The sequence below is a fragment of the Bos taurus genome, chromosome 2 (assembly GCF_002263795.3).
Source record: "Bos taurus isolate L1 Dominette 01449 registration number 42190680 breed Hereford chromosome 2, ARS-UCD2.0, whole genome shotgun sequence".
Lineage (NCBI taxonomy): Eukaryota > Metazoa > Chordata > Mammalia > Artiodactyla > Bovidae > Bos > Bos taurus.
The window spans coordinates 107,439,281-107,466,761 of NC_037329.1; the positions used below are offsets into that span (position 1 = coordinate 107,439,281).

Below are 27,481 nucleotides of genomic sequence, written 5' to 3' on the forward strand. Positions count from 1 at the left end.
CCGGTGGGCTGGCGGGGCACCCTTGATTGTGGTCAAGGTCCCTTGTGACACGGTTTCCACTGGCCGCCTCAAGGAGGCGCTTCGTGTCCAGTCCAAGTTCTAATCAGAGCTCGGAGGCTCCCAGGGCCGGCCCCTGCCACCCGCCTCCCCAGCAGTCTTCAGTAGCCTCCCACTCCCAAGGAATGTCCCTCTCCACTCAGCTCTGCTACCCCGAGAGCAGCGTATGGGGGCTCCATCAGTGGCGGAAAAGTCCCCCACCTCAGCAGAGATGAGCAGGAAGACTCCGTCCTCTCCCCACTCCTCAACCAGGCGACGACCACGTCTGGTCTCTGGTTAAATCCTGCCCCCTCGCAGCCCTAGTTTCCCGCACTCATCTTCTGGGCCCCGGGGTCCGGCCCTCAGCCCTCTCCTTCTCGCCTCCCCCCACCCCGCCCCCGCCCCCGCCCTGGCCCCTCGGAGCTTTAATCCCTCCCGCTGCCGTACCGCCTTATCTGCTCCCAGCAGCTTTCACTGCTGCAAAGCCCTCTCCCCCCTCCTTCCCTGGATCTTCTTCCTCCTCCTTCCACGTCCTCTCTTCTCTCTGACCACCCCCCCACCCCGGCCTGCCTCTGCCTCTCAGGCCCCTACGATGACTCCTGGCTGCCACCAGATAGAACGCCAGTGCCCTTGGCCCTCTCTCCAGCCTCAGCTCCGAGGTTGCCAGCTGCCTACCCGGCCCCACATTGGCTTCTCCCCACCCCAACCCTCCCGCGACAGACTCAGACTTGGTCAGCTTCTGACCAGCCGAGATTTTGCATCTTTCTTCCCTCTCTGCCCTGCCTTCTCTGTCCCCCGCCCCTTGTTCCTCCAGCCGCCCCCTCGATCTCAGACGTGGTCCCTTCAACCTCTCGTCACCGACTGCCCCCACTGCCTCTACCTGGGCGGGCCCCCAAACCGGATGCGGGGCTGTCGGTGCCAGCCACAGGAGAGGAGTCAAGGCCGGGCTGACCCGGCCCTCGGACAGAGTAGGGGGTGCGTAGTGCTGGTGGCCAGTGGGGGCAGGGCCCGGTGGCGGGACGCTAACCCTCTTCAGTTGCCTCAGATCACGTCCGGGCCTCCCCACCCCCTTCGCTGGGACTCTCATTAACCGCTTCTCCTGCCTCGTCCGCGGCATAAATAACCCAGATAAATCAGCCGCCGTCCGCCCCCCGCCCCTCGGCCCCCGCACAGCCCGTTTGTCACCGCTGCTCGCTCACCAGCCAGGACTGGCCCAGTCCCGGCCTCCGCCCCCCGATCCGTGTCCCTTTCCCACCCACGTCTGTCCCACACTGGCTGGTGCCCTGGGTGCCCAGCAGAGCCAGGCCTGGGACAGGTATCAGCTGGGCTGGGCAGGGTGGCAGGGGGTGTATTCTGGAAGCTGAGGGTAGCTCGGGGCTCGCTCTAGGACCATTCTGTCTAGGAGTTTGGGGGTCATGTCACCCAGGCTGGGAGCGTGAGACCCACGAAGAGGGGGGGTAAGGGGCAAATGCAGCTTAGCTTGGGGGTCCCGGCTGGGAGAAGAGGCAACCCAAGGCCTGGGGGCCAGGGGCAAGATAGCTAGGAACCCCCAAACTGGATCCTGAGAGGCCTCCAGGTCTACCTTCCGGAGCACTTTGCCCAAATAAAACCTCCATGCCCCCTACCAGGGGCTCTGAGTCAGAACCCTCCGGCCCTCCCTCACCTATCCGCCCCCCATTCCCAAGCCCTGGCTGGTCAGGCTGTACAGATGTCAATCTAATCGCTGCCTCAGTCCATCCACCGAGCTCTCTCTGTCGGGAAGCCTGCTTCAGCTGGGTGGGGATGGGTAGAGAACTGGACTGGGGAACAAGTCTGGGCAGTGGGACCAATGGGAGGGCGGAGGGCGGGCAGAGGACGACTGGCTAAGGCTTCACGTCCGGACCCTGCCCTCCCCCCTCCCCCCAACTCCAACCCCCCAACCTGCACCCACATTCCCACCCCCAGAGTCCTGGGCAGCCCCTCCCCCCTTGCTTACACCCGGCCCCTGTCCAGCTAGCCACACTTGGCCCTGATGCTCACTGCAGGGGGCAGCCGGTCCCCTGGGAGTGGGTGGGAGAAGCACAGGGGAAAGGGAAGGGGGAGCTTGGGCGCAGGGCTGGGGGTGGGGGTGGGGAAGAAGCTGGGCCGGGCCCCAGGGACCAGCTGGGCAATGAGCCGGGGAAGCAGCCGGGAGGCTAAATGAGGGAGATTATCACCCAACTGCAGCCGGGCAGAGAGGGAGGCAGGCAGGGAAGCGGGGAGAGGGAGGGGAGAAGGGACGGGGGGCCAGAGGGGAAGGGGGTGTAAAGGGGATGGGGTGGAGTGACAGGGGAGGCTGGAGAGATGGGGGGGAAGACCAAGGGATGGGCTGGAAGGACATGGAGGGGCTCCCACTGAGCACAGCCATATTCCCGGGATCTGGGAGACTGGATGGTGGGGACTTGGGAACAATTGGAGACAGCTGGCTGTGGGGCAGTCGGGGGGCAGGGGTGGGGGCACTTGCGGCTCACTGCTGCTCCACTTCGCAGTGGCCTGGAGCTCCCCTCACCACCCTCTGCCCTCTGCCCCCTTTATCCCCCCCACACCAGGTTACCACCCGACTTCACTCCTGCTAGAGGCTGAAGGCTTCCTGACGCACCCTCAGGAGGAAAAGGGTGTGCTTTGGGCTCGCAATGGAGGCCAGTTATGTTGGGGAGCACAACCTGTGTTCACAGGACAATTTAGTAACACACACGGAGTCCTGGGCGGCAACCAGTGCTGGGGGAGAACTTGGGGGTAGCTCCCCGTTTTCTTGGCAGAGCCCCAGACTGAAGTAACCTTAAAAAAGCAATTAAATCACCTTTAAAAAAAAAAAAAAAAAAAAAACCAGTAAAGAAAAATCAATACCAGGAGAAAAGGGGAAAGAGAGGCTGGGGAGGACAAGGAGGTGGGGGAGGAAGGCTGGAAGGGTCTAGTGGTCTACAGGGAGGGGTGAGCATGGCAGAGGCAGCGATGAGGGCTGTTGGTGGTCACTTGGCGACTCTGAGTGCTAACTCAGCAGCTGCTCTCAGTACCAACCCCTGTCCCCTCTGGGACTTGGCCAGACAAAGCCCCTGGCCCCCAGGAGTCTGAGACCCTCAGAGTGAAGGAGCTGGCCCAGCCAAGAGCCCCTGAGGAAGCTACTTTGATGAGAGGCTAGGGCCAACCCCCGCAGGGTGCCACACAGGGCTGGGGTTGTGTGTGTGTGTGTGCTCCACGCTTGGGTGACCTGCAATGGACACGGCCTGACCTGGGCTTCCAGCCAAGAGTGTGCAGAGCCCTTCCCTGCCCCCCTGGGGAGCCACCCCGGGCCCCTTTCCGGGGCAGGGCAGGCCTGCCGCAGGGGAGGGGTGGCTGCTGGGCAGCGGGTGGACCTCAGGCTCTAATCCCCGGCTGCTGCCGTTTCCCTCAGATCGATTCCCTTCTCACTTTTTTTTTTCAGCTGCTGGTTCCACGGCTCGGATCGATGGAGCCGCCTTCCCCGCCCCTCTGAGCTTCCTCTCCCTGCTGCTCATTAGCGCCCCGATTAATCAGCGCCCCCTTTCCTCTAGGGGACAAGTGCTTCTTCTCCCATGAGGGCTCTCACTTTCACACAAGGCCCCCCGCTCCCAGGGCACAGGCAGCTCACTGTGACCACCCCACCCTGGGGGTACCCCGGCATCGTCCCTTCTGGGCCAGCCACCATAGGCCCCATCCTGCCTCTCCTCAGCTAGGCATGGCCACCCCAGCGCTCTGCTCCTCTGCCCCTCTGCCTGGCACCCCCTGCGCCTGCTTCTTTAGGATTGCATTCCCTCCGATTCAAACCCAGCACATCTGGGTTCCCTCCAAACCCCCCATTTGGGCTTTTCCTGACCTCCATGCCATACCCTCTCCCCACGTTATACATCCTCTGCTCCCTGGCCTGGCCACCCAACACGTTCCCTGCCCCCACCACAGGCCTGGCTGTGGCAAGGGATTTGGGGAATATTTGGGGAGGCAAAGTGGCCACAGATGCTTATGCTGGCCAGGGTGCCCTCTATCCCAGACACAGGAGAGACTGAGTTTGGGGATGGAGATGAAGTGGGGGAGAGGGCAGCCAAAATTGGAGAGCGGGCAGGGGCATGGTGGATGTTAAGTCTGGAGCAAAGCTCTAAGGAAGTCAAGTATCTTAATGGAGCCATCACTGACCCCTTGTCTGTCTTGCCTGCCATTCTCTGCCCTCCCCTCCCCTCCCTCATTCAAACAAGTGGCTTTCCCAAGGAGTTCTTTGGAAGGTGCTGTGAGTGGGGTAGCGAGGTCAGGAGGTGCTGGTGTTAGGAGTCAGGGAGGCCAGGAGATGGGGAGATGGAGTTGGCTGACCCTTCTCAGGGTGTGGTCCAGAAAAGTGGCAGAATAAGCTAAGGACTCTGGGTGCAAGCCTCTTCCCTGGTGGCCTGGGAGTGGGGCCAGGTGGAGACCCCATGCGTGACGAGGGTGTAGCAAGAGTTTGGGGGCCTCCCGACGAGGTCCCAGGCAAGGACCGGAGATCCCTGTCCTGGGCTGGGGGCTGCCCCCCTCCCCTGGCCTGGCTCCTGCCGCCCGTGCTGCCGGTGAAACGCTGTTGACATGTCCTGAATTATTAAGCACGGGGTGGGCTCCGGAGCACATGCTGAGCGGAGCGGCTGGGGCTGCACGGCGGCGTGGCAGAGCAGCGCTCGCTCCCTCGCTCACTCGCTCGCTCGCAGGGACACACGCAGGGGCTGACAGCTGTGCTGGTGCTGATAAGGGAAGCCACAAGGAGACGATCGAGGAGAGAGACAAGCGGCAGCAGAGGCAGCAGAGGCAGAGGCATCATCAGGGCTGCGGAGCTGCTGGGAGTGGGAGTGACTCCCCCACCTCGGGCCCCCACCCTGTCCCCATCCTCTTCCCCGCTTGCCCTGAGTTTAGAAGAGCCGCTGCTGCCACCGCCGCCACTCCAGAGGGCACCGGGGGCTGCTGGCCAGGGAGGGACAGGGGCAGGAAGGCTCCGGCTGGTCCCAGCATCTGGGGACAGATGCCGATCGAGATTGTGTGCAAAATCAAATTTGCAGAGGAGGATGCGAAACCCAAGGAGAAGGAGGCAGGGGATGAGCAGAGCCTCCTGGGGGCCGCTCAAGGGGCAGCAGCCCCCCGGGACCTAGCCACCTTCGCCAGCACCAGCACTCTGCATGGGCTGGGCCGGGCCTGTGGCCCAGGCCCCCATGGACTGCGGAGAACCCTCTGGGCACTGGCCCTCCTCACCTCTCTGGCTGCCTTCCTGTACCAGGCGGCCGGCCTGGCCCGGGGCTACCTGACCCGGCCTCACCTGGTGGTGATGGACCCCGCTGCCCCAGCCCCGGCGGCCGGCTTCCCCGCCGTCACCCTCTGCAACATCAACCGCTTCCGGCATTCGGCCCTCAGCGACGCCGACATCTTCCACCTGGCCAACCTGACCGGGCTGCCCCCCAAAGACCGGGACGGGCACCGTGCTGCCGGCCTGCGCTACCCGGAGCCCGACATGGTAGACATCCTCAACCGCACCGGCCACCAGCTCGCCGACATGCTCAAGAGCTGCAACTTCAGCGGGCACCACTGCTCTGCTAGCAACTTCTCTGTGGTGAGTCCTGCCAGGCAGCCTGGCCAGCCTAGGGTGGCCAGAGGCTGGCGGTGGGGGTGAGGGTGGCGTGCAGGGCATCCTCGACAGGGCTTCCCCTCCTTCTGCCGCCACAGGCTGGCCTCATGTCACCCCCCAGCCCGGTGTTTCCCTTGGGGCTCCCCAGCAGGGAGCAGTGGACGCTCCTGGGGGCTTACCCAGCGGCTGCTGCTGCTCCTCCACGGGCTCTCTGGCTGCCGCAGCGCCAAGGTCTGGGGGGCCGGGGGTCCTGGGATGGGCTCACAGGGGCCTGGAAGCCAGTCAGCTTGCTCGGAAGGGATGCACCAGGCCATAGCCAGACCAACTGACCCCTGCTTTTCTCTTACTCCCCTTTTCTTCTGTGGTCGCTGGATTCCTCCCCCCCCCAACCCCCACCAAACAAGGGTGATGGGGAGAGCATGTCTGGGGGCTCCAGCAAGGGAGGGACTCGGGGCTGCGTCTTGGGGAGCCGACCCGGCCGGCAGACTGGATAGAGCCGATCTTCGCGGACACTGGGTGCCAGTGTCTCCCGCTGTCCCTGTCTCTCACACACACCCCCTTTCACGAACTCCCTCACACATCCCTCTTTCATGCTCCCCTCCAGCTTCTCCCGCGGCCCAGGCCCTCCCTCCATTTCCTGGTTCTTGCTGCTCCCTTGCATGGCTCTAGCTCTTACACTGAGAATCACTCATTCACTCTCAGGAGCTTGGCTCACCCTCACTGCTGCCCCCGGCACACACGTGCATGCAACACACACACACACACACACACACACACACACACCTACCGCATGGGGACATAGTTCCTGCACACTCTCTCACTCACACTCAGCGTCCCTGTCGCTATGCTCCCGTGCACACCTGCACACCCACACACGCATCCAGAGCTACTCATCCACGTGCCCACAGCCCAGCCCTTACTCAGCTTCCCAGGACAGGGTCACCCCCTGGATGCCGACCCATCTTGTGACCCCAGCTACCTCAGCCCCTCCCTGCTCCGTCTCACATATGTGTGAATGCACGCAGACACACACACACACTCTCACGTGGAGGCGTGGAGCTGCCCTCCCATGCACACCTCCCATAATCCAGGTGTGTGAGGCGTGTGTGTGTGGGGAGGTGTGTCTTGTATGCTGTCTGTCTGTTGGTGCTCCGTTCACCCACAGTCACAGGCTGTCTGGTATTCCCAGGGCTTGGGATGCTGTCCCTGGTCCAGTTTACTCCTGGCATTATGCATGTGTGGAGCGTGGGGCGTGTGTTTTCATTCTTGTGACCGTGCCCAGCACATATGCAAATACATGGCATCAACATGGTGCCCATCCAGCCCAGGCTTTAAAGCCAGCCCCAAACGAGGCACTCTTCCTTGTCGTGACCTGGGCCCCCCACCCAGGGTCTCCTTCACTCACTGCCTCAGTAGCACCAGGAAATATGCTCCAGCCATGTTCCTGCCCCCACCAAGCCTGCAGCCTCGGGGTCCTCCTGCCGTGGGGTGGGGGCAGTGGGTAGAAATGGAGGAAGGGACGAGAAGGAGGATTGTGCTGAGAGAGGAATGGGGCGGGGGTGAGCACTAGCCCTGTGGTCCAACCACACACTCCTTCTTCCAGGAAAAATCACTGCTCTCAAAGCGATTGTCCCTAAGGAGTGTGTGAATGTGGCCTCTTGGGTCCGAGGGGCTGCTCCTGAGACATCCCCACCCCTCCGGGTTGGTTGGGGGACAGAGCCCAGTGTCAGCAGGTGTTGTTGGGGCAGAAATCAATGGGGGCTTTGTGTCCCTGAGTGGGAGTTTGTGTCCCAGGCCCCAGTGTGGGGGTGGAAGGAAAAGGGGAAGAGCGATGAAACCTCAGTGGGGAGGGAGAGATAGGGGTCGAGGAAGCAAGGTGAGGGAGGCCAGAGGTTCCTGCCTGGCCTCCAGGGAAGGAGGATGTGCCTGGAGGATATGGGAACAGGGAGTCCCGGGATCAAAGCTGGTGAATCCCTTTGAATGTGGGCATGGCCAGGCATGGGTGAGGGTGGATCTCCCATAGGCCCTTTGCGATGGAGAGAAATGGACTAAAGATTGTGGTTTTCTGCTCTGGATGCAGCAGGACAGTGAGGGGCAGAGGAGCAGAGCCAGCACTCGGGGAGAGGAATGTCCCTTGGACCCATCTGCCCCCGACCCAGCCTAGGTCCTGTACCTGTCTCCCAAACCCCAACCCCCGTGTGCCAAGTGGAACTCTTCCCTGGACCTGGCATTCTAGGGCTGAGTCCTTATTGCCAGCTTAGCATGGTCTGGCATTATGGTTGGGATGGCAGGATCCATGGCAATGGGGAAACTGGGGGTGTGCTGTGTGGGCAAGACTGGAGAAGGGGTACGGACAGACAAAGACATCAGGCTCTCTGATGGGGACTTGAGGTCACAGTAGACTCTGGTGAGAATGTGGAGCCCACGATGGGGATTTGGGATCCATGGAGGGGAGACAGGTACAGGGATCAGTGATGGGAACCTCCAGCGCATGAGTGCTGAGACAGTCAGTGACAGCGATAGATGGGGTGTGGGTAAGGGGCTGGTGTGTGTTTTCTGCTGCTTTCCCCGTTTTCTCCTTCCCACTCCCCACTCTGCTGTGACCTTTCCTCCGAATCCAAGTTAATAAATGTCACATTTTCCAGCCTATTTTTACTCTGGGTAATGCACCCTCCCCCAGTCCCCTCAGCTGCAGCTCTTGCTTCTGTTACCACTGCCATCGCTCTCACCCCCTGCTCCCTAATGTCCCCTCACCAACTCCCAATCAGTCACTCAATCAACACGGAGTTCTGAGCACCTACTATGTGCCAGGCTCCCTGCCAGGTGCTGTGGGGGCAAAGAACAAAGAACGGGGGAGCCCTGGTCACCAGTCCCTGTCCTCAAGCAGCCTCCAGTCTCGTGGTGGGGCGGGGACGGGGAGACTTCAGAGCTTAACCAACCATGCAAGAGTTAACCAGCCATGCAAGCAGTGTCAGGAGGCACCAGGATTAATTGCCAAACGAGGTACATGGATAGTGAGAGCCAAGGTTCGGAGAGGCACTCTGCTGAAGAGGGCTGGGAAGGCTTAAAAGGGATGAGGCAGGCTGGGCTAGGTCTGGGGAGGAGGGGAGAGGGGTGAGAGAGGAGAGGGCTCCTGGGTGGTGGGGGATGCTCCCACCTCTCCACCCATACGCCCCTCCACCTAGCTCACCCCATCTCTTCTCTTTCCTGCCCCCCGCCTCACCCAGTCTCATACCACCCACCTCCACCTCCTCCTTCCATCACCACCCATATACTCTCTCTTCATCCTTGATTCCTACCACCATCAGCTCCCCAACCCCAGTGTGCCAAGCCCCATCCATACTTTCCCTGGCTTCGGCTTGCTCTGAGCCTGCCCACTTACTAGAAGGCAGAAATCACTCTTTCTCCTTAGGCTTCGTTTCTTCAGCTGTAAAATGCAGCTCTAAAACTCAGCATCTTCTCTCATGTGGGGATTGTACAGTGAAGCAATCAAGTGTGTGGGTTCTGGAGCCAGACCACCTGGATTCGAACCTTGGCTGTGTGGCCTTGGAGAAGTCAGAAAGCTGCTGTGAGCATCCACTTCTGTATTCGTTAAATACAATAGTAGAACCTAAAAAAAATTGGGTGCTTGTGATAATCAAAAGAGATGGCTGTAAAGGGCTTAGCCCACTGCTTGGCACACACACACGTAGTGTGCACTCAGAGTGTCAGCTGTTAGAAACACCACCACCCCAGCTCCTGGCCCTCCTTAACCTGACTGTTCCCAGCACCACCTGCTGTTTTCCAACCCGTGTGCTGGCATCTTCGCTGCTCTCCATTACCTAGCCTTGCTCCTCTCCTGACCCTCGAGCCTGCACCCCCACTCTGTCATAGCATCCCCATGTTCTCCACCCCTCCCCAAGATTCAGGCACATGTGTGCATGCAAAGGAGTGCACACACTCACGATCCATGCTGACACACAGAACACTCTGTGATGATGGAAACGTCCTGAATCTGTGCTGTCCACGGTGGTCGTCACTAGCCACACTGGCCAGGGAGCATCTGCGGTGTGATTAGCATGACGGAGGACCAACATTCCATTCAAACAGCCGAGCGTGGCCAGTGACTGCGGTATCAGACCGTGGGGCTCCAGGTGGTCTTGGGGATGGGGTTCAAGCTGCCAGGTTGGGGAGGATAGGCTTTCCAACTGGCATCACAGGATATGAAGTGGTGGCGGTGGGCTGTGATCAGAAGTCTGGCCGTCTACTAAGGTCCCAGGTTGAGCCAAGGATGGGGCCTGTGCCTCGGGACATCGAGGTGTCTGCTCACCATGTGAGCAGGTACACCTTACTTCCCGGGTGTAGGATGTGACCTTGGTCTTTTCCATTCTGTTGTCTGGAAAACTTAGGCACGGGGAAGGTGGAGAATCCCTGAGGAGGTAGAGGGAGGCCAGCTCGTCTCAGTTTGTCCTTTGGGGTCTGGGCAGCCCCCCGGCGGGGCAGGTGACCAGGGACCTGTGTGCGCTTCCCTGTCTCTATCCACTCTCAGACTTCCCTCCCCATCCCAACACCCCTCCCCCACGCGCTGGTGACTGCCGTGACTATTAATCACTTGCCCTGTTCTCTTCCTCTCTACTAATCAGGCACAATTAGACAAGGCCTCTTCCAGCTGGGCAGTCCCCCTCCCTGCCCTCTTCCCTCCTCTCCCAGCCCCACCCCAGCTGCCATCAGGATGGCTCTGAGGCAGAGGGAGCAGCAAGTCGCCCTCCATCACTCTCTGGCTGCCCCAGCCCCCAGTTGGAGGCTCCTCCACCATCTCCTGCCTTCAATCCAAGCTTCCACCTGAACCCAGTACCCCCTTCCCTGGTATGGTCAGGCCAGTACCGACAGTCTCCGCACCTGCTCCTTGATTGTGGCAGGGGCTCCTCCGCAGATATCCCAGCTCCATAACTTTGCCTGAAGCCACCTCTCCTCGCCCCCTTGACTCAGGAGGGGAGAGGGTTCCGGCTGAGCCTGGTCCAGGCCACTATCTACCATATGAGCTGCCTCTGACCCTCACTGCCAGTCACCCTCTGTGCCCACCAGCCCCACCTTCTCCCGAGGCAAGAACCGGGAGAACATTTAACTCAACATCTAGTTCAGGGTTGGTCCTGCCTTTCACCCAGTAGGGAAGGGTGGGGGGTGAGAAGGGAAGGTCACTTACCCTTGAAGGGAGCAGCAGCTTCTCAGCCTCACCTGACTATTGCCCTCGGGTCAGGATGCCCAGTGTTGGGGGTGGGGGGGTGTCTTCCAGTTTGTCCAGAGAAGCCTAGAGTGTTGATTACTTTAATTAAAAATTTCTTGATTAAAAAAATAATCCCAAGAGCTACCTACAACTTGGACTGCAGAACTCAGTGAGCCAGCCCTCCCCACTGCGGGCCCCATCACTGGCTGCTGCCCCTCCGGCCCACCTGAAGGGGGCGCTCTCAGCCTGGGTACCTCCTACTGGCTAGTGGCGTTGCTGGGGGGGATTTAAGTGGCGTGGCCCAGACACCGCGGGCAGGCACTGTTACAGTTACCCAGGGCTGGTCTGCAAGGGCAAAGGGGAGGGCCGTGCCCCACCCGGCCCCACTCAGCAGCCCAGTGGCCTCTTTATTAATCAGGAATCAGCCCCGAGCTGGGCTCATTATCAGCTCAGCTTCTTGTGGCACTGCCGGAAGATGCTGATTAGCATTTGAAGAAATGGCCCCCGCATTCTTGTCTTCCCTCTGTCTCCCCTACCTGTGCTTCTTCCGGGACCCCCACCCCTGACCTTATGTTCCCTCTCCTGGCTGGTGGCAGGGCCGACTCCGCCGCCAAGCCCAGGCTAGGGGCAAAAGAGATCAGGGATTTGGGAGGGGGAGCGGCAGGGAGGCAGGAAGACTTCAAGGAGCACTCAGAGTGCAGAGCTTCAGGGCTACTCAGTTTGGGGCCCCGAGTCAGTGAGTCCCACGGGGGGAGGAGGAGGGGGAGTGAAGGCGGGCTGAAGACTCAGGGTGGTCTCGAGAGATGGATAGCCTCCCTGGAGGAGGGGGGTGAGAGGGCAGCTTCAGACTGAGTTATCAGTGTTTCCCTGCCCTTCCAGGCTCTCCCAGTAATGCCACCTCCTTGGAGCAGTGCGGGGAGAGGGTGGGACAGTCAGAACCGTGGACAGGAGGCATGAGAAGTTTTTTTTTTGGGGGGGGGGGAGGGCGGTAAATCCCGCAGGAGGCTTAGGGTCTTGGAGCCATCCCACATGAGTGGGGGTGGGAGGACAGAGACCCCCAAGGGGTGGAGATCAGAGGCTTCAGAGTGCAGTTTTCCAGAAAAGGGAGGGGTGCCTGCAGTTCTTCCCCGGCTCCCAGCCCCCAGGCCGGGGCTGGCAGCACTGAAAATCCAACCCACCCCCCAAATGTTCACTATGCCCTTGGGACACCCATTTTGAGTCAGAGGGGGAACAGTTCCAGAAAGACAGGCAGAGGCTGCAGCCGCCGAGGCAGCAGCGAGAGAGTTCAGAGAGGAGCCACGGGATGATTAAGGGGAAATGGAGGATTGATTTAGGAGGAAAGATTAAAGGAGCTAAATCCGTGGCGCTTGGCTCAGCGGTGACTAAGCGTGGACAGGATAATAGCTTACAAATGTGTGAAAGGTGTAAATACCAAACGGGGGGAGGGGCGGCGGCTCGGCGGCCAGGGGAGCGAGGCTGGGGGGCTGGGGAGGCCCCCGGAAGGGCAGGGGACACTCGGGCGATGGCCCCGTAGAGGGCTGGCTCCTCTCCAGTGGGGATGCAGCGCAAGCAAACGGGGATGTCGGGGAGCCCGGGTTCCCAGCAGGGGTTCCATTTCGGGGGCACAGCTTCGCCGGCCTGTGCTACCTCCATGTCCCACTCTCGCCCCGCTGAGGATCTGAGGCCGCGGGTTCAAATCCCATCGGAGTCCCTCCACGGCCCTGGGCACCCCGCCTTCCCCTCTGCAGCCCTCGCCTGGGGCCCCCCGCCCGTCCCCGGCCGAGGAGGGCGGCGGGAGGCGGGGTCTCCCTCCGCGGTGGAAGCCTTTGGCGCGGCTGTGTGCGGAGGTCACTTTGCCGAGGAGCCGGGAGCCGGGGGAATGCAAATGAGGCAAACCCAGGGAGGAGAGCGGAGGAGCCCGAAGGAGACGGGAGGGAGGGAGCCCCGGCTCCTTGATGGATGCCTACCCCGCGGGAGGGACGAGGGAGGCGGCGAGGAGCGCCAGGCGGTGGGTGCGGCCCTCTGGGTGCGCGTGGGCCCGGCCTGGATGCTCCGGTGCACCCGCGAGGTGGGGGCGATGGCACATCCACCGTCTCACTGCCGCTGCCACCTTCTCGTTCCCGGCTCCTGAACTCCCGCCGGGCTACGGGTGCGATTCACTGTGCAAGCAAACTCTTTTTAACTACTAACTTTGCATCGAAGGCTGGAACATCAGGGAAGGACTTCGTTACAAATTAAAAATATTCCTGCCTGCAAGACTGGGGCTTCCCTGGTAGCTCAGACTCTAAAAAAAAAAAAAATCCTCCTGCAATCCGGGAGACCTGGATTCGATCCCCTGGAGAAGCGAACGGCTACCCACTCCAGTATTCTTGACTGGAGAATTCCAGGGACAGAGGAGCCTGGCGGGACGCAGTTGATGGGACTGAGCGACTTTTACTTATGCAAGACTGCTTTCTAGGGTTTAAGGCCTATGCGGTCGCTAACAGGTCCGGCTGTTTACCTGGGCCCCGGGGGCCGCCTTCTCTCCTCCGCCGTGGAGACACGGCGCTCCCTGAAATCGCCGTGTTCTCCCACAGACTCACGTGCTCCTGCTACCGGCTCCAGCTCAGCAGCTACACAAGGCCTTGACTGTCTCGTACTTCTCCACCACTGCTCATGCATTTACATTTGAACAAACATTGTGCCCATTTCCTTCTAGACTCACAATCACCTATACCTTGGAGAAGAAGTCGCCTTGAAAAGTACCTGGCGGCTGGGGGCTGGGGTGTGCTGCGTCATGGTCCCTGGGGTAGGGAAGGGGGCCAGGTTTATGGGGTGGGGGTCGTGCGTGCTAAGTCGCTTCAGTCGTGTCCGACACTTTGCGACCCTGTGGACCGTAGCCCGCCAGGCTCCTCTGTTCTTGGGATTCTCCAAGCAAGAATACTGGAGTGGGTTGCCATGTCCTCCTCCAGGGGATCTTCCCGACCCAGAGATCTCTTATGTCTCCTCCATTGGCAGGTGGGTTCTTTACTACTAGTGCCCCTTAGGAATCCCTTAAGGGGGAGGGGTGGAGGTGGGGTATGCTCCCTGGGTCTGACTGTTCTGTGATCAGATGCCCTTCCTGGGTGGGTTAGTGCTCTTGCTCTGGGAAGCTTGACTCTCCAACCCAAGTTAAATTCCTGTTCCACAGTCATAGGACTTGGATTCGTCCCCCTATCACAGCTCACATCCCAGCTACTAACATTTGCTTGTCCCGGGGATTGTTGGTTTTGTGTGCTTTGTTCTCCACTGTTATACACCTGGCTCCCAGCACTGGTGCTCAACAAACACTTTTGGAATGAATAAATGCCTCTGGGGCCAAACGGCCAACTCCTCCAGGGCAGAAGCCAGGGATTTTGTTCTCTGAATTATCCCCAACAGCAAGCACAGTGCCAGGCATACTGTACAGGCTCAAGGAACAGTGTAGGACAAGGACGCCTGATGTGAACGCCCGCCACTTCAGGAGCTCCTCCTAGTCTTTGGGGCTGTGCCAGGTGTGTATCAGTACACAGTGGCCTTGAGCACAGAGTCCCATGCCCCTGACCCAGTCCCCTCCTCTGCTACCTCACGTGACTCTGGCTTGCTCTACCCTCTCCGGTCTTCCATTGTCTTGTCTGTAAAATGGAGATGTTAAGACATCTCCAGTAGAGGGTTTTTGTGAGAATTAAGGTCCCTGGGTTGGAAAGATCCCCTGGAGGAGGGCATGGCAACCAACTCCAGTATTCTTGCCTGGAGAATCCCATGGACAGAGGAGCCCAGCAGTCCTACAGTCCATCAGTTCAGTTGCTCAGTTGTGTCTGACCCTTTGCGACCCCATGGACAGGGTTGCACAGAGTCAGACACGACTGAAATGCCTTAGCATGCATGCACACAAGGAGTTAATTTATATAAAAGGCTTAGGACTGTGCTTGCCACAGAGTAAGCACTGAATAAATGTTAACTGTCGCTATTATTTATGTATTCAATACATTTTTTCTTTTCCATTACACCTCCGACGATGCCTATTATTATTCCCATTTTACAGAAGAAAAATGGAGGGTCAGAGAGGTTAAATGACTGAACCCGAATCTCACAGACAGTTCAGGGCTGCTGGCCTGCACCCTCCTCTGGTAGGACAGCCAGATCTCAGAGCCTGGGGGTTTTGCTTTGACAGCATTTCATCCTCGCCCACAACTGCTGAGAGAGCCTTTACTAAGGGGCATTGTGCCCAGTGAGAATGGGCCCCGGAGGGATCCAAGGTCAAATGGCTGCCCCAGTTGGGCTCCCCCACTTTCTTGAGCACCTTGCATGCATCTCTCTGGACTTACCTCTGATCCTCACTGTGAACCTCAGGAGGAGGAATTACCATTACCCCTTTTACAGAAAAGTAATCTGAAGCTCAGAGAGGTTAACTCACCACCCAAGGTTGTTTGTCCAAGGCTGGTGGCAGAGCCAGAATTTGAACCCTGTTCTGTTAGACTTCAAAATGTGCACCCATTTTTGAACCTTAAGAATCTTATGTGGATCCTTTCCCAGCACCGCATCTGCTGGCCGATCTCTGCCCCAGTTTGAATCTTATTGGCCTCCACAACACCCTCATAACTAATACTGAGGCCTCATGTATGTGATTTTACCTTGCAAATGCCTGTCACCTACTTCATCTCTTTTGAGACTTATTACCAACCTATGCGATAAGGCGAGCAGGAATTTCTGTCCCCACTCGACTGATAAGGAAACTGAGGACAAAAGAAGTCAGTAAATCACTTTACTAACCAAGTTACACAGCTGTCACTGGTGGAGCAAGGGCTGGAACCAGGGTCTACTGACCTCCAGGATGCATAATGGAGGTTAGTGGACAATGCTGGGGCCCAGTGGGGGTTGGGGGCTGGGTACTAGTTCTGAATGTGCCCTCTTTTTTCTGTATGCCCTTGGGTATGTCCCTTGCATCTCTAGGCTTCAGATTTGGCCTTTGTACAGTGAGGCTTTGGACTGAGTGACTTCCCAGTTCTGACCAGTGAAGACACCCCAGGCATTCTGAGTTGGCACGGTCTTCCCTGGTGAGGACAGAGAAGGAAGAGGCTTTGAACCTGGATGCTTGGGCTACCCCTGAGTGAAGCTGGGGCTGAAGAGCCATCTGACCTGGGATGCTAGTTACGGTCCATGGCAGATGAAAACATAACCCCTTCCACTGGCTACCCTGGACCCCTGGGCACTATAGGATTAAGGGGAGTTCGTTCCAGGGGCTGAAGTGAGAGGCATGGGGCTGGACCGGATCAAGGGAGGGCTGATGGAATTTGAAGGGATAAAGCTGCCGTGGAAAAGAGGGGTGGGTGGAGGTGCCAAGGCCTTGGCAGAGGCAGGGTGCCCAGAAGGCACTGGAGATAAAGCCCAGGCCGCAGATTAGTGCTGGGATTAGCCCAGCCTCAGCTGCTCCTGGCTGCTTCTTATCTCCTGGAGGCCCAGAGCCCTTTCCCCCACCACTCTAAGCCCTGGCCTTGCTAATTGCCTGTTAACCCCGTGGGCTCCATGATTGTAGGGAGGATGAGGGAGTGGGAAAGGGTGAGGGCAGATAACAGCCAGCCAGCCAGGGAGAGTTTTTCAAGGCAACCGGAGCTGTGGACAGATGGAACTCAAGGAGCTGAGAGAGAAGCCGTTGCTCAGAGGAGCACGCTCTGGACAGGTCTCTCCCAGTCTCTGGTCGTTGGTCATCATCTGGGGCAGACCCAGAGAAGCAGGCAGGGAGAAGGAGGGACTCTTGGTCAGGGAGGTGGTTTGGGCCAGAGAAAAATCAAGAGGAGGAAGACAATAGTCAGACACTGGATACCTTGTCTAGGGGATAGACAGGGAGAAAAGCAAACAGGTAGAGATGCAGTGGGCAAAAGAACAGAGGCGGCGGGGGGCAGGGGACGGGGGGAGGTGGGTGTAGCCAGGCCAATGGGAAAAAGGCCAGGCCGGGGGATGGACAGGTGGGCAGAGCGCATGGGGCAGAGACACAGGCCAGATGAATAACTGATTAGATGCTGAGGACAGAGAAAGACTCAAGAGGATGCAGAGAGGCTTGAGAGACAAATTGAGATCAGGGGATGGGGAGGCTAGAGAGGCAGACAGACCCAGGCCAATGCTGAAGGGGAGGTGGTCCGAGAGGGATAGGCAGAGGGCTGGCAGGAAGTGAGTTGGGGGAGGGGTCCAGGGGTCTGCCTGCAGTGCCGCAGACACAGTGCTGTCAAGAAGCTGTCCAGCCCCGCCCAGAGGGGCTCCGCCCACGTCCAGGGTTGGGGGGGGCGGTGGGGGGGCAGACCTAGGAACGAGGGCAGACAGCAAGGGAGGCTGAGAAGAGGGAGCACCAGGCGGGAGAAGGAGGTGTTGCTGGGATGGGAACAGCCTGAGAGGCTGAGGCTAGTGGTGGCAGATCTGGAAATAGCCCGTCAGTCCATCAGGGTACATCCTGGCCCAGGACATGCCTCTTTCCGTGGCCGGACTCTGGAGCCTCAACTCCTGCGCACTGACCCTCCTCTGGGGCCAGTCCTTGGGGAGAGCACGGTGGACAGCCAGTGGGAGCTTGTGGCTGAGCGGCCGTGCCGTCTCCATGGAAGAGTCTGTGGACTGTGCGGCCACCAGGGTTCTGCCACTTAGGAGCCAGCAGCTCTACCCACTGCTGCCTGCCTGGCCCAGGGACCGTCTCCAGGGCAACGCTCTGCTCTGCCCAGCAGTGGGGCCTGACCCAGGCGGTGCAGGTGGCCTGGCTCTGCCAGTCTGGCCTGTCCACTCCCTGCAGAGCATTGTCCATCAGACCCAGAGTCCTTCCACCCATCTTCCTTTGTCACCTTCTCTCTGCACAATCGCCTCGAGGGCAGAGATACCAGGTAGCCACCCCCATCTGAAGCCATTGGAGCCAAAGCCTTCCCAGTTGGCTCTGCCCTGCACAAGGGTAGTCTCAGTGTCATGCAGTCTGTGTGTGTGTGTGTGTGTGTGTGTGTGTGTGTGGTGGAAGGATCAGGTAGGGAGGCGGCTCTGGCCCCACCCAGGTTCAGACTTGAGAGACACAGGTTCGATCTCTGGGTCAGGAAGATCCCCTGGAGGAGGGCATGGCAACCCACTCCAGTGTTCTTGCCTGAAGGATCCCATGGATGGAGGAGGAGGCTGGCAGGCTACAGTCCATGGGGTCACAAAGAGTCACATACAACTGAAGTGACTTAGCAGGCACTGGGGATACCAAGATGGTATCCCAGCCTGGGGCCTGGGGCTCCCAGCCTCAAGGAGTCCACGGTCCCAAAGAAGAGATCATGACAGTGCCCAGGGGTCAGGGTCAGTCACTGCACGCTGGGGGGCACGTGTGAGCAGCTCCCTACCAGGGTCCCCATGCAGCCCGGTACCTTGTTTAGCTGCCCCACTGGAACCCACACTGAAAAATGGCTGCAGCAGCAAAAGCTGATTCCAGCATCTGCTTGGCTCAAAATAGGAAGGAGGTGAGTGCTTTGAGAATTGGGGCAAATGCTCACATATTCTCCCCCTTCTGCCTTTCCCACACCTCTGAGGATCCAGCAATCTTGCCCCAGCCCTGTTCAAAGCTCTCTTCCCTCTGGGGACATGTTGTGAAAACACAGATCTAGAGTTGGGCTGTCTTGCTGGACTCTGGCCCTTTTGTCTAGGGGCTTTTGACCCACCGTGTGGTCTGCAGACCAGTGGGTTGTTAGAAATGCAGAATCTCAAGTCCTGCTCCCCAACACACGTTTGCTGACTCAGAACCTGTCTTTTGACAAGACCTCTAGGTGCTCAGTGTGCAGATTAGAGTTTAAGAAGCACTGCTCTTGGAGACCTTGGCAAATCAGCCAACCTTGGGACCTCAGTTTCCTCATCTGTAGGATGTCGGGTGGCTGTGAGATTCGACTGGAATTGGAAAGAGTGTGAGAAGCACTGAGCGCAGTGCCTGGGGCAGAGCGAATGCTCTGGGACTGTCTGCCATGCCCACTCCTGCCCCACTGATGGACACAGCAGGGACCTGGGGCAGGGGTGTGACGGAAAGGGTCAATGACGACTGGAACCCAGCAGCCGGCATGGGTGCAGAAGGCGGAGGGGAGAGACAGGTGAGGGACTGAACCGAGAGGTAGCAGATATGGAAAAGAGAGTAGGGAAGGTGTAGAGGAGTGGAGTGAATGGGACGGCGGAACGGAAGAAAAGGGGTTGAGTGTTGAGATTCCAGTCTCAATTCAGCTGGATGGGGCCGGGACAGGGGCTGGGACTTGGGGCGGGGTAGGCTGGGAGGGGAGTTGCCAGCACTGGATGGTAGGAACCCCTGAGTCCTACATCTATCTCAGTCAGCTCCACCTCTCCCACTGACTAGCTGTGTGACCTTGGGCAACTCACATCACCTCTCTGAGCTGCGGCTCCCTCATCTGTAATCATCAGGCTAATTAAACCTGCCTGATACCAGGGTGGCCGAGGAGATGCAGTGGGGCGGCAGACGTTGCCGTGTTTTGTAAACTGCACAGTGCTTGTTACTGCGTCCTTTTGTTTTGAGAATCTGAGGCGGGGTGCTTGGGTGATAGAAGAACTGTCTGAGAGGGAAGAATTATCAGGATCATTAACCTAGTAGAGATAGGAGGGTGAGACAACCCTGCCCCACAGACGGGGGCACCCCAGGCCCCCAGTTCCTAGAACTCTTCACTCCCACTGTCTTCAACCCAGCCCTCCCCTTTCCCTGGAGCGAGGTGTTTAGGAATCTTTTCCCTCAGACGGCCTCCTCATGCCTCTCCTCCCAGCTTTCACCAGAGTGAAAATGTTCCCGCGGAGAAGGGGAGAGAGAGAGATTGAGTGCGCTGACCTCCTTACCGAAGGTGCTGCCTGTGATGGGTTTGACCCGGGGGCTGGTCTCTGTGGGGTGAGCCCGGCAGGGGGGAACCTCCATCTGCCTCCCTTCCTCAACCCCCTCCCCAACCCCAGCCGCTTGCAACTAACTCCCAACCGCAGCTCTGTCCCCGCCGGAGCCTCGGCTTCCATCTCCGGGGCGCCAGCGCCATCTGGTGTCCATATGGGAGAACTCTCCGCAGAGGAAACCGGGGATGGGCTTCGTTCAGCGCGGGTCGTCTTTTCTGGAAGCATCTCTTGTGCCCTGCACTGGGGATGCTCCACTCACTGCCTCTGTGTAGCATGAAGTCGAGTGAGGGATGATGACCGCTGCTCAGGGAGACAAACAGATAAGCAAGGTTATCTGAAGTCTTGATGAGTAGTTTGAGCAAACCCACAAACACACTGATCAGGGAAGGGTGACACTGAACATGGGTGTGGCCTATGAGTGTGCATCTGAAGAAGAGACACTTAAGCTCAGGTTTAAAAGATGAGCAGCTGGGCCGTGCCAGCTGGGTGGAAGGGAGCATTCCAGGAAAGGGAACTGCAGGAACAAAGGCCCTGGGAGAGATGGTGCTCCATAAGTTTGAATTTGTCATGGAGATCTCTTTGCAGGAGAGAGGCAAAGGTCACCTCTCATGGAGACTTTCAGGCAAGGAGGGAACTTGGCTTTATTCTCTGGGGAATGGGAAGTGGTTGTTGGGTTTTAAGATGGCAAGTGACTTGATTGGATTTCTGCAGTTTAGAATGAGCACTCTGGCTACCATGTTGTGAATGGCTTGGTAAAAAAACCTTAAACATGCCAACACTCAGTCATGTCTGACTTGGAAGGTAGGGGCAAAGGCCTAGGGACACTAGGGACACTAGTTCGGAGCCTGCCGCCATGGCCAGAGGCAGATAACAGTGAAAGTGGGACATGAGATGGAAGGAAACTGGATGGATTCTAAATAGATTTCGGAAGTAGAATTGCCAAGATGGCTGCTGGATTAGATGCCTGGTCACCCCTGTTCCGTATCTGAGCAACCAACTTACCAGAAGAGGGAGATTTCAGGGATTCTGACTCTAGAAACTAGGTTGAGAGCGGAGCCCTTTACTCAGAAGAGGAGAAGGAGTCAGGAACAGGATTTGGGAAAACATCAAGAGTTCTGCTATTGATACGTGAAGCTGGAAAAGAAAAGTGAAAGTGTTGGTCACTCAGTTGTGCAACCCCATGGACTGTAGCCCACCAGGCTCCTCTGTGCATAGGATTTACCAGACAAATATACTGGAGTGGGTTGCAATTTCCTTCTCCAGGGGATCTTCCTGACCCAGGGCAGATTCTTTACTGGCTGAGCCACCAGGGAAGCCCCATTAAGCTGAAGGTGCATTCTAATCATTGAAGAGAGGATGCCAGTAGAAAAGATGGAACTTGAGGGAGCAGCTGGGCTGTAGGTTGGTTGCTGGGATATAGGACAGGGGTGACCAGGCAGGTCTGGTGGCCCTTATAGACCACCAAAGCTTAAGGGATTGTCTTTCATCCTGCACCCTGCCCCTCCTCTCTCTCACCCCAGGTCTATACTCGCTATGGAAAGTGTTATACCTTCAACGCGGATCCGCAGAGCTCACTGCCCAGCCGGGCAGGGGGCATGGGCAGCGGCCTGGAGATCATGTTGGACATTCAGCAGGAGGAGTACCTGCCCATCTGGAGAGAGACAAGTACGCAGGCGGGAAAGGGACAGGGGCTCCAGCCGGGGTCCTCTGCCTGCAATGAAGGTTTCCTAAGGACCCCATCTCCACTGTGCAGATGAGACATCGTTTGAAGCGGGCATCCGAGTGCAGATCCACAGCCAGGAGGAGCCACCCTACATCCACCAGCTGGGCTTTGGCGTGTCTCCAGGCTTCCAGACCTTCGTGTCCTGCCAGGAACAGCGGGTGAGCATGCCCAACTGGGTCCTGGGTTGGCCATGGGGTGGGGCCTTTGGGCCCAGAGAGGAGGCTGACTGGATCTGCCCTCCAGAAGCTCACATCCCACCAGCCCTTCCACAGCCTTTGCTGGGGCTGTGGGTGCTGGGGGCAGGGTAAGACTTCTATGCGTGACTCCATCGTGCCCTGCCTCTTCAGCTGACTTACCTGCCCCAGCCCTGGGGCAACTGCCGAGCGGAGAGTGGGCTCAGGGAGCCTGAGCTTCAGGGCTACTCAGCCTACAGCGTGTCTGCCTGCCGGCTGCGCTGTGAAAAGGAGGCCGTGCTTCAGCGCTGCCATTGCCGGATGGTGCACATGCCAGGTGGGCACCCCACCCCCACCAGCCCTGCGTGCCACCCTGCCAGGCTCCAGAACCTCTGAGGGCAGAACACTGCTCATGTGCATGGGGGCAGGTACATGTGTGTGACACACGTGTGCATGTGTCTACCCACGTGAGGGTGCCTGGTATGTGTTTGGGATTTTGTGCATGTTTTCACATATGCATATGTATCTCTGCACACATGTACTTGTGTAATCTGTACTTGTGTATGTGGGTTGTGTGCACGTGCTTCATCACGTGCATGTAAATGCATGTGCTTAGTTGTGTCCATGGAAGCGTGCGTGGCTTGCATGCATATATGCACGCATACATCTCCATGCTTCTATGTACAAACACGTACACATTCGTGCATGCACATATATGCACAAACACCCACATGTGTGCACATGAACATGTGTGCCCATATTTGGGAATATGCGCTGTGGAGAGTGGATGGAACCATAGACTCCAGGAATAATCTTCTCTCCTTTCAGGCAATGAGACCATCTGCCCGCCAAATATCTACATCGAGTGTGCCGACCACACACTGGGTCCGTGCTGCCTTCTCGCCCTGCCTCTCCGCCCCACTCCTCTTCATCTCTCTGTCCACCTTTCTCCTCACTGCCTTGGCTCCTCCCCTCCCAGTCTCTTCCTGGGGGTTTTCCTGGGGGCTGAGCCTTATCCCATACCTCCAGGGGTCTGAGGACCTTTGCAGGTGTGGTACTTGGGTAAGTGAAAGCAGCGGGGTGGGAGGTTGCCGAGAACCGGAACTGAGAGTGAGGGGCGGGGCTTCTCATCTTGGTCCAGCAAATGAACTTGCCTCTCTGGGAAGGGGAAATGACTTCTCTCTTGGTGTGAGGAAAGGTGCATTGCTGGCTATCAGTGTGGGTAAGGCAACCCCTTCTGTCCATAGATCTCGCCTGATCCACACTTCATTCATTCATTCATTTATTCATTCTACAGATGTTTACAGTCTGCGCTGGTGCCAGAGGTAAGAATGGGAATAAGAGCCCTGCTCTGTGGTGCTTACTACCCAGCAGGGGTGTGGACGGGCATCACAATGCAGTGTGTTAGTCCTTGGGTAGGGGAACCTCAGCGATTCTGTGGGGCCCCAGCAAAGGCAGGCAGCCCCACCTGGGCAGGAAGGGAGGATTTCCAGAGGAAGTGACATATGAGCTGAGGCTTGAAGGATGTAGAGGAATCAGGCTGGTGAAGAGGGGGACCCTTCTAGGCAGTGGGAGCAGCTCTTGCTAAGATTTGTGGCCAGAGAGGGCACACATGAGTCTGGGGCCTTGAAAGGTCAGTGTGCGCAGAGGAGGCTCTGGGAAGCCAACAGCGGCTTAAGGCCAGGCAAGAATGCCTTCTGCTTTTACAAAGGGGACTCTGATGAGATGCAAGGATGGAAAGGTGAGGAGGAAGAGAGGAGGTAGACTAGACTCAGAGTGACTGGTCAGGAGCTCACTGAGGAATCTAGATGCTGGCCACAGGGGCGGGCTTAAGATCTGGGGGCAGAGTCACACCTTCTCTGTCCTACTACTTCATCTTCAGAGGGGTGACTGAAGAGTGTTTCATGAAGAAACAGATGTGAATGGGGATAAGGGGACCACAGGAGGTGTGAGACTCCACAGAACTAGGGGCACCCAGAGAGGGACCTGTGACTGTCCGAGATGGACAGGAGCTGGGAGCTGGGGCCACGAGAGGAGAGATGCAAAGAGGGCGGGGAGTCTAGGTGACGCATTTGGCAGAGGTCAGCTTCCTGGGACAGAGCAAGGTGGGGAAAGTGGATCTGAAGGGGCGAACAGAGAAAACCCAGCACACTGAGCACAGGATCTTGCCCACTGTCTGTCCGTTCAGTCATCTACTCATTCATCCGTCCACTCACCCATCCTCTCCAAGCCCCTCGTGTGTCTGTGGCCTCACATGATTGATTAGCTCTGGTTGGTGGGCTGAGCCCTCCCTCTAAGCCACGAGGACCTCTCCGCCCCAGGGGGCTGGGCAGCAGAGGGAGAAGGAATGTGCTGGGGGTTCTGCGTCTGCCCACTTTCTTGGATGGTCTGAAACTGAACCTGGAAGCCGGTCTCCTCCAGGTGGTGCCAGAGCTGGTCAGAACCCGCCCTCAGTGTGGGCGTGCCTGCCTCAGGACCGCCCCCGAGGCTTCCTTCCAACAGCTGGTGGGCCTCTGGGGATCCTGCCCTCCCCCACTGCACTTGGTGCCTCTGTGTTGCAGACTCCCTGGGTGGGGGCTCCGGAGGCCCGTGTTTCTGTCCTACTCCCTGCAACCTGACCCGCTACGGGAAAGAGATCTCCATGGTCAGGATCCCCAACAGGGGCTCGGCCCGGTACCTGGCAAGAAAATACAATCGCAACGAGACCTACATACGGTATGTGTGTGTGTGTGTGTGTGTGTGTGTGTGTATGTATGTAATGGAGACCACCCTCAATAGGTCTAAGTGTATGATGGAGGCTAGGAATGGATTGCAGCTTTGTTAATAATGAGCGTTCTGCCAGGAATACCTTTCAGGATCTTGATCTGTTTTTTTTCTAACTAACCCCTGCCCACCCCAAGTCATATCCATTGTCTCTGCCTCCAGGGATGCCCTTCAGAGCCCAAATGCCTTTCATCTGAGCTCCCACAGCATGCTCCCATATCTCTATCGTTGCATTAACCTGCTGTTTTAGAACCCTCTGTTTGCGTGTCTTTCTGCCCCAGCAACCTGGGAACTGTTCAGTGCATGTCCAGTTCTGTGCAGAGGGAGAGGAACTGGAAGGGATGGGGGAGGAGCCGGGTGGCCCACAGGTGGCCCCACTGAGCCCTGGATCTGGTACCCTGCAGCCAATCTACAAATGCTGAGCATCCTCTGAGTGCCAGGCCCAGCGCTGGGCCCTGTGGGGATAGAGATGATTATAACTCATGCCACAGTTTGTGGATGAGGCCTTGTTTGAAAGTGTTCTTAGGCCCCCAGGAGAGACAACTGCGGGTGGGGTAAGGGGAGCAGGGGAGGCATGAGCTGGGCTTCTGTGGACCCCGGGTTTGGGTCCATGAGAAGAGGAGGGAGGGGGGAATCCCAGTTAGAGATGTGTGGGATGCTGCAGAGACCCGTCTGAGAATCAAGAAGGCTGTGTGGAGAGAAGCAGATAAGAGCGCAGTTTGGACAAGAACATACAGTGCGGCGGATCATGGGCAGTCTTGAAAGTCTGGAAGAGGAATTATGGAGTGGACTGCAGGGTAATAGGGAGCCACTGAAGGTTCTATGGGGCTTCTAAGGTGGCGTTAGGGGTAAAGAACCTGCCTGCCAATGCAGGAGACACAAGAGACTCAGGTTTGATCCCTGGGTCAGGAAGATTCCCCTGGAGGAGGCCACGGCAACCCATTCTAGTATTCTTGCCTGGAGAATCCCTTGGACAGAGGAGCCTGGCAGGCTATAGTCCATAGAGTTGCAAAGAGTCAGACATGACTGAAGTCACTCAGCATGCACGCACGCCCACACACACGAAGGTTCTACAGAGGTACGGGGATGAGGCAAAGTGAATGCTATTTGCTGCTTTAGAGAAGGCAGGAGGGAAGGCAGGCCTGGGAGTTTTGTTTTGTTCTCCCAGGCCTTTTGCTAGCCTTCAGAACATGAAGCTAACAGGAATCTGGGCCTGCTTCTCCTCACAGCCTTTGGGAGCCTGGGGGTGATCACCAGCTTCTCCGTGCAGGGGCCTCAGATCTGGGTCTGCTGGGTCTGGGATGTCCCACCAGCTGTCTCCTTGAGACGATGGCCCCTCAGGGATACCCTGCTTCCTGTCTCTGCAGAGAGAACTTCCTGGTTCTTGATGTCTTTTTTGAAGCCCTGACCTCTGAGGCCATGGAGCAGCGAGCAGCCTACGGCCTGTCAGCCCTGCTGGGTGAGCCTGGCTCCGATTGCACGGGGATGGAGCAGCCCAGCCTCCTTCCTCTGACCCTGCTCTCGCGCTCCCCAGGAGACCTCGGGGGACAGATGGGACTGTTCATCGGGGCCAGCATCCTCACATTGCTGGAGATCCTCGACTACATCTATGAGGCAAGGGATAGGGGCCTGGTGGGTAGGAGGAGGGGCTGGGGGAGAAGCAGAGAGGCCCGGCAGGCTTTCTGGTAGACCTGGACTGGCAGGAAGTCAAGCTCAGAGTTCTTTACTAGCCCTCCCTCCTCCCTTGACTGGCCAGAAGGTCTGAGGGCAAGGAGGGGCAAAGAGAAGGGGGATGGGGGAGGAGGGCTGGGGTGTCCCGGTGAGGGTTTGCTGGGGCAGCAAGTCCTATGTGGTGGGGCTGGTGAGGCCCGTCCTTCTCCTCTAGCAAGTTTCCTGAGTCCACTGCTGTCCCCCTACCCTGAACCCCAAGGTGTCCTGGGACCGACTGAAGCGGGCGTGGCGTCGCCCCAAGACCCCCCTCCGGACCTCTACTGGGGGCATCTCCACTTTGGGGCTTCAGGAGCTGAAGGAGCAGGTGAGGATGAGTATGCAGCCAGTGCTGTCTCCCAGGACTGAATCCCCCGATAACCTCTGAACTAGCCCTCCAGGGTGGGGTTCCTGGAGCCTCTGCCCCCCACGGACAAGGGAAGGCTGGCTGTGAGAGGCCTGCGGGCTTCACTCAATCTCTCCCTGTCCCCCTCCCTCTTCACCTTGCAGAGTCCCTGCCCAAGCCGAGGCCGTGCTGAAGGCGGGGGTGCCAGCAGCCTGCTCCCCAACCACCACCACCCCCACGGCCCCCCAGGAAGCCTCTTTGAAGACTTCGCTTGCTAGAATGGTGCTGTGTCCTAAAGGACCCAGGAGTCTGGGACTCCTCCCTGGATCCCCACTGTAGACTCTGGCTCCCGGGACAGGAGGCCAGGGGAGAGGGGTACCCAAGGCTGAGGGAGTGAGGGCGGTGCCCACTGGAAGGGTGGGGACTCTCACTCACCCTGGCGCCAGCTGCTTTGCACAAGGCTTCCTCTTGTGCACACCCTCCTCCCCCAGGCTGGTGACCAGGGAGAACTGGAGACTAGGACGTGGGCCCCTGTGGAGGAGAGAAAGGCTGAGGGAGGAAAGAGGGAGGAGGAGAAAGGGGCCCACCCTAGCAGGAGTGGAACCCTCTGTACATTTGTATATATTCAGGGAGGACAGGGTGGGGCTAGGGTACCGATGTAGAAAGCGGGTGGGGTGATGGTGATAGGGGTGGGTAGTTTAGGGACAGCCAGGGTCCTAGCCCTGCAGTGTCAGCAGGAGAGGGCAAGCCCCTCAGGACTCAGGACAGCTGGGCTGGTCCTGCTTCCTGCCCCGCTCCAGACCCAGCTCCTCTTTCGGCAGGAGAGTGGGTGATCCAGCCGGCCTGGCCCAGCTCCCAGTTTCCACTGCCCCAACTCCACTCCCCAAAGCCTGCGCCACAGGGAGCAGCAGCTCTTCCAGACCTTGGCTGAGCTTGGGGGTGGGAAAGGGGGCTTCCTCGGGCCTCTCTGCTTCCGATCTGGTTTTATAAAGTGCTGACAAAATTGGGAATAAAGAGGTATTAAGAATTCTGTGTGTGTATATGTGACTAAGCT

The 27,481-nt window shown here is 58.3% G+C and overlaps 1 protein-coding gene across 2 annotated transcripts; it reads left to right on the plus strand.

The window, feature by feature from the left end:
- Positions 1-463: 463 nt before the first annotated feature.
- Positions 464-27,454, plus strand: ASIC4 (acid sensing ion channel subunit family member 4). Of its 2 annotated transcripts, XM_024981642.2 has the most exons (10): positions 472-5,626; positions 21,236-21,380; positions 21,469-21,596; positions 21,786-21,948; positions 22,440-22,496; positions 24,173-24,326; positions 25,742-25,833; positions 25,909-25,988; positions 26,305-26,409; positions 26,592-27,454. In XM_024981642.2, exons 1-10 carry the CDS (start codon positions 4,658-4,660, stop codon positions 26,703-26,705), a joined length of 2,007 nt encoding a protein of 668 aa, XP_024837410.2. In that variant the 5' UTR covers positions 472-4,657; the 3' UTR covers positions 26,706-27,454. The 2 variants fall into 2 exon arrangements, 1 of the variants encoding a protein (XP_024837410.2); XR_009492041.1 differs by lacking the exons at positions 26,305-26,409; positions 26,592-27,454 and adding an exon at positions 22,909-22,936 and having other exon boundaries at positions 464-5,626.
- The last annotated feature ends 27 nt before the right edge of the window (positions 27,455-27,481 follow it).

Bases quoted from the DNA above. Each gene is read 5' to 3' on its own strand.
- ASIC4 (XM_024981642.2), top strand. From the start codon at position 4,658: ATGCTGAGCGGAGCGGCTGGGGCTGCACGGCGGCGTGGCAGAGCAGCG. The intron at 21,381-21,468 runs GTACGCAGGCGG...TCCACTGTGCAG, and splicing joins GCCCATCTGGAGAGAGACAA to ATGAGACATCGTTTGAAGCG. The intron at 26,410-26,591 runs GTGAGGATGAGT...TTCACCTTGCAG, and splicing joins TTCAGGAGCTGAAGGAGCAG to AGTCCCTGCCCAAGCCGAGG.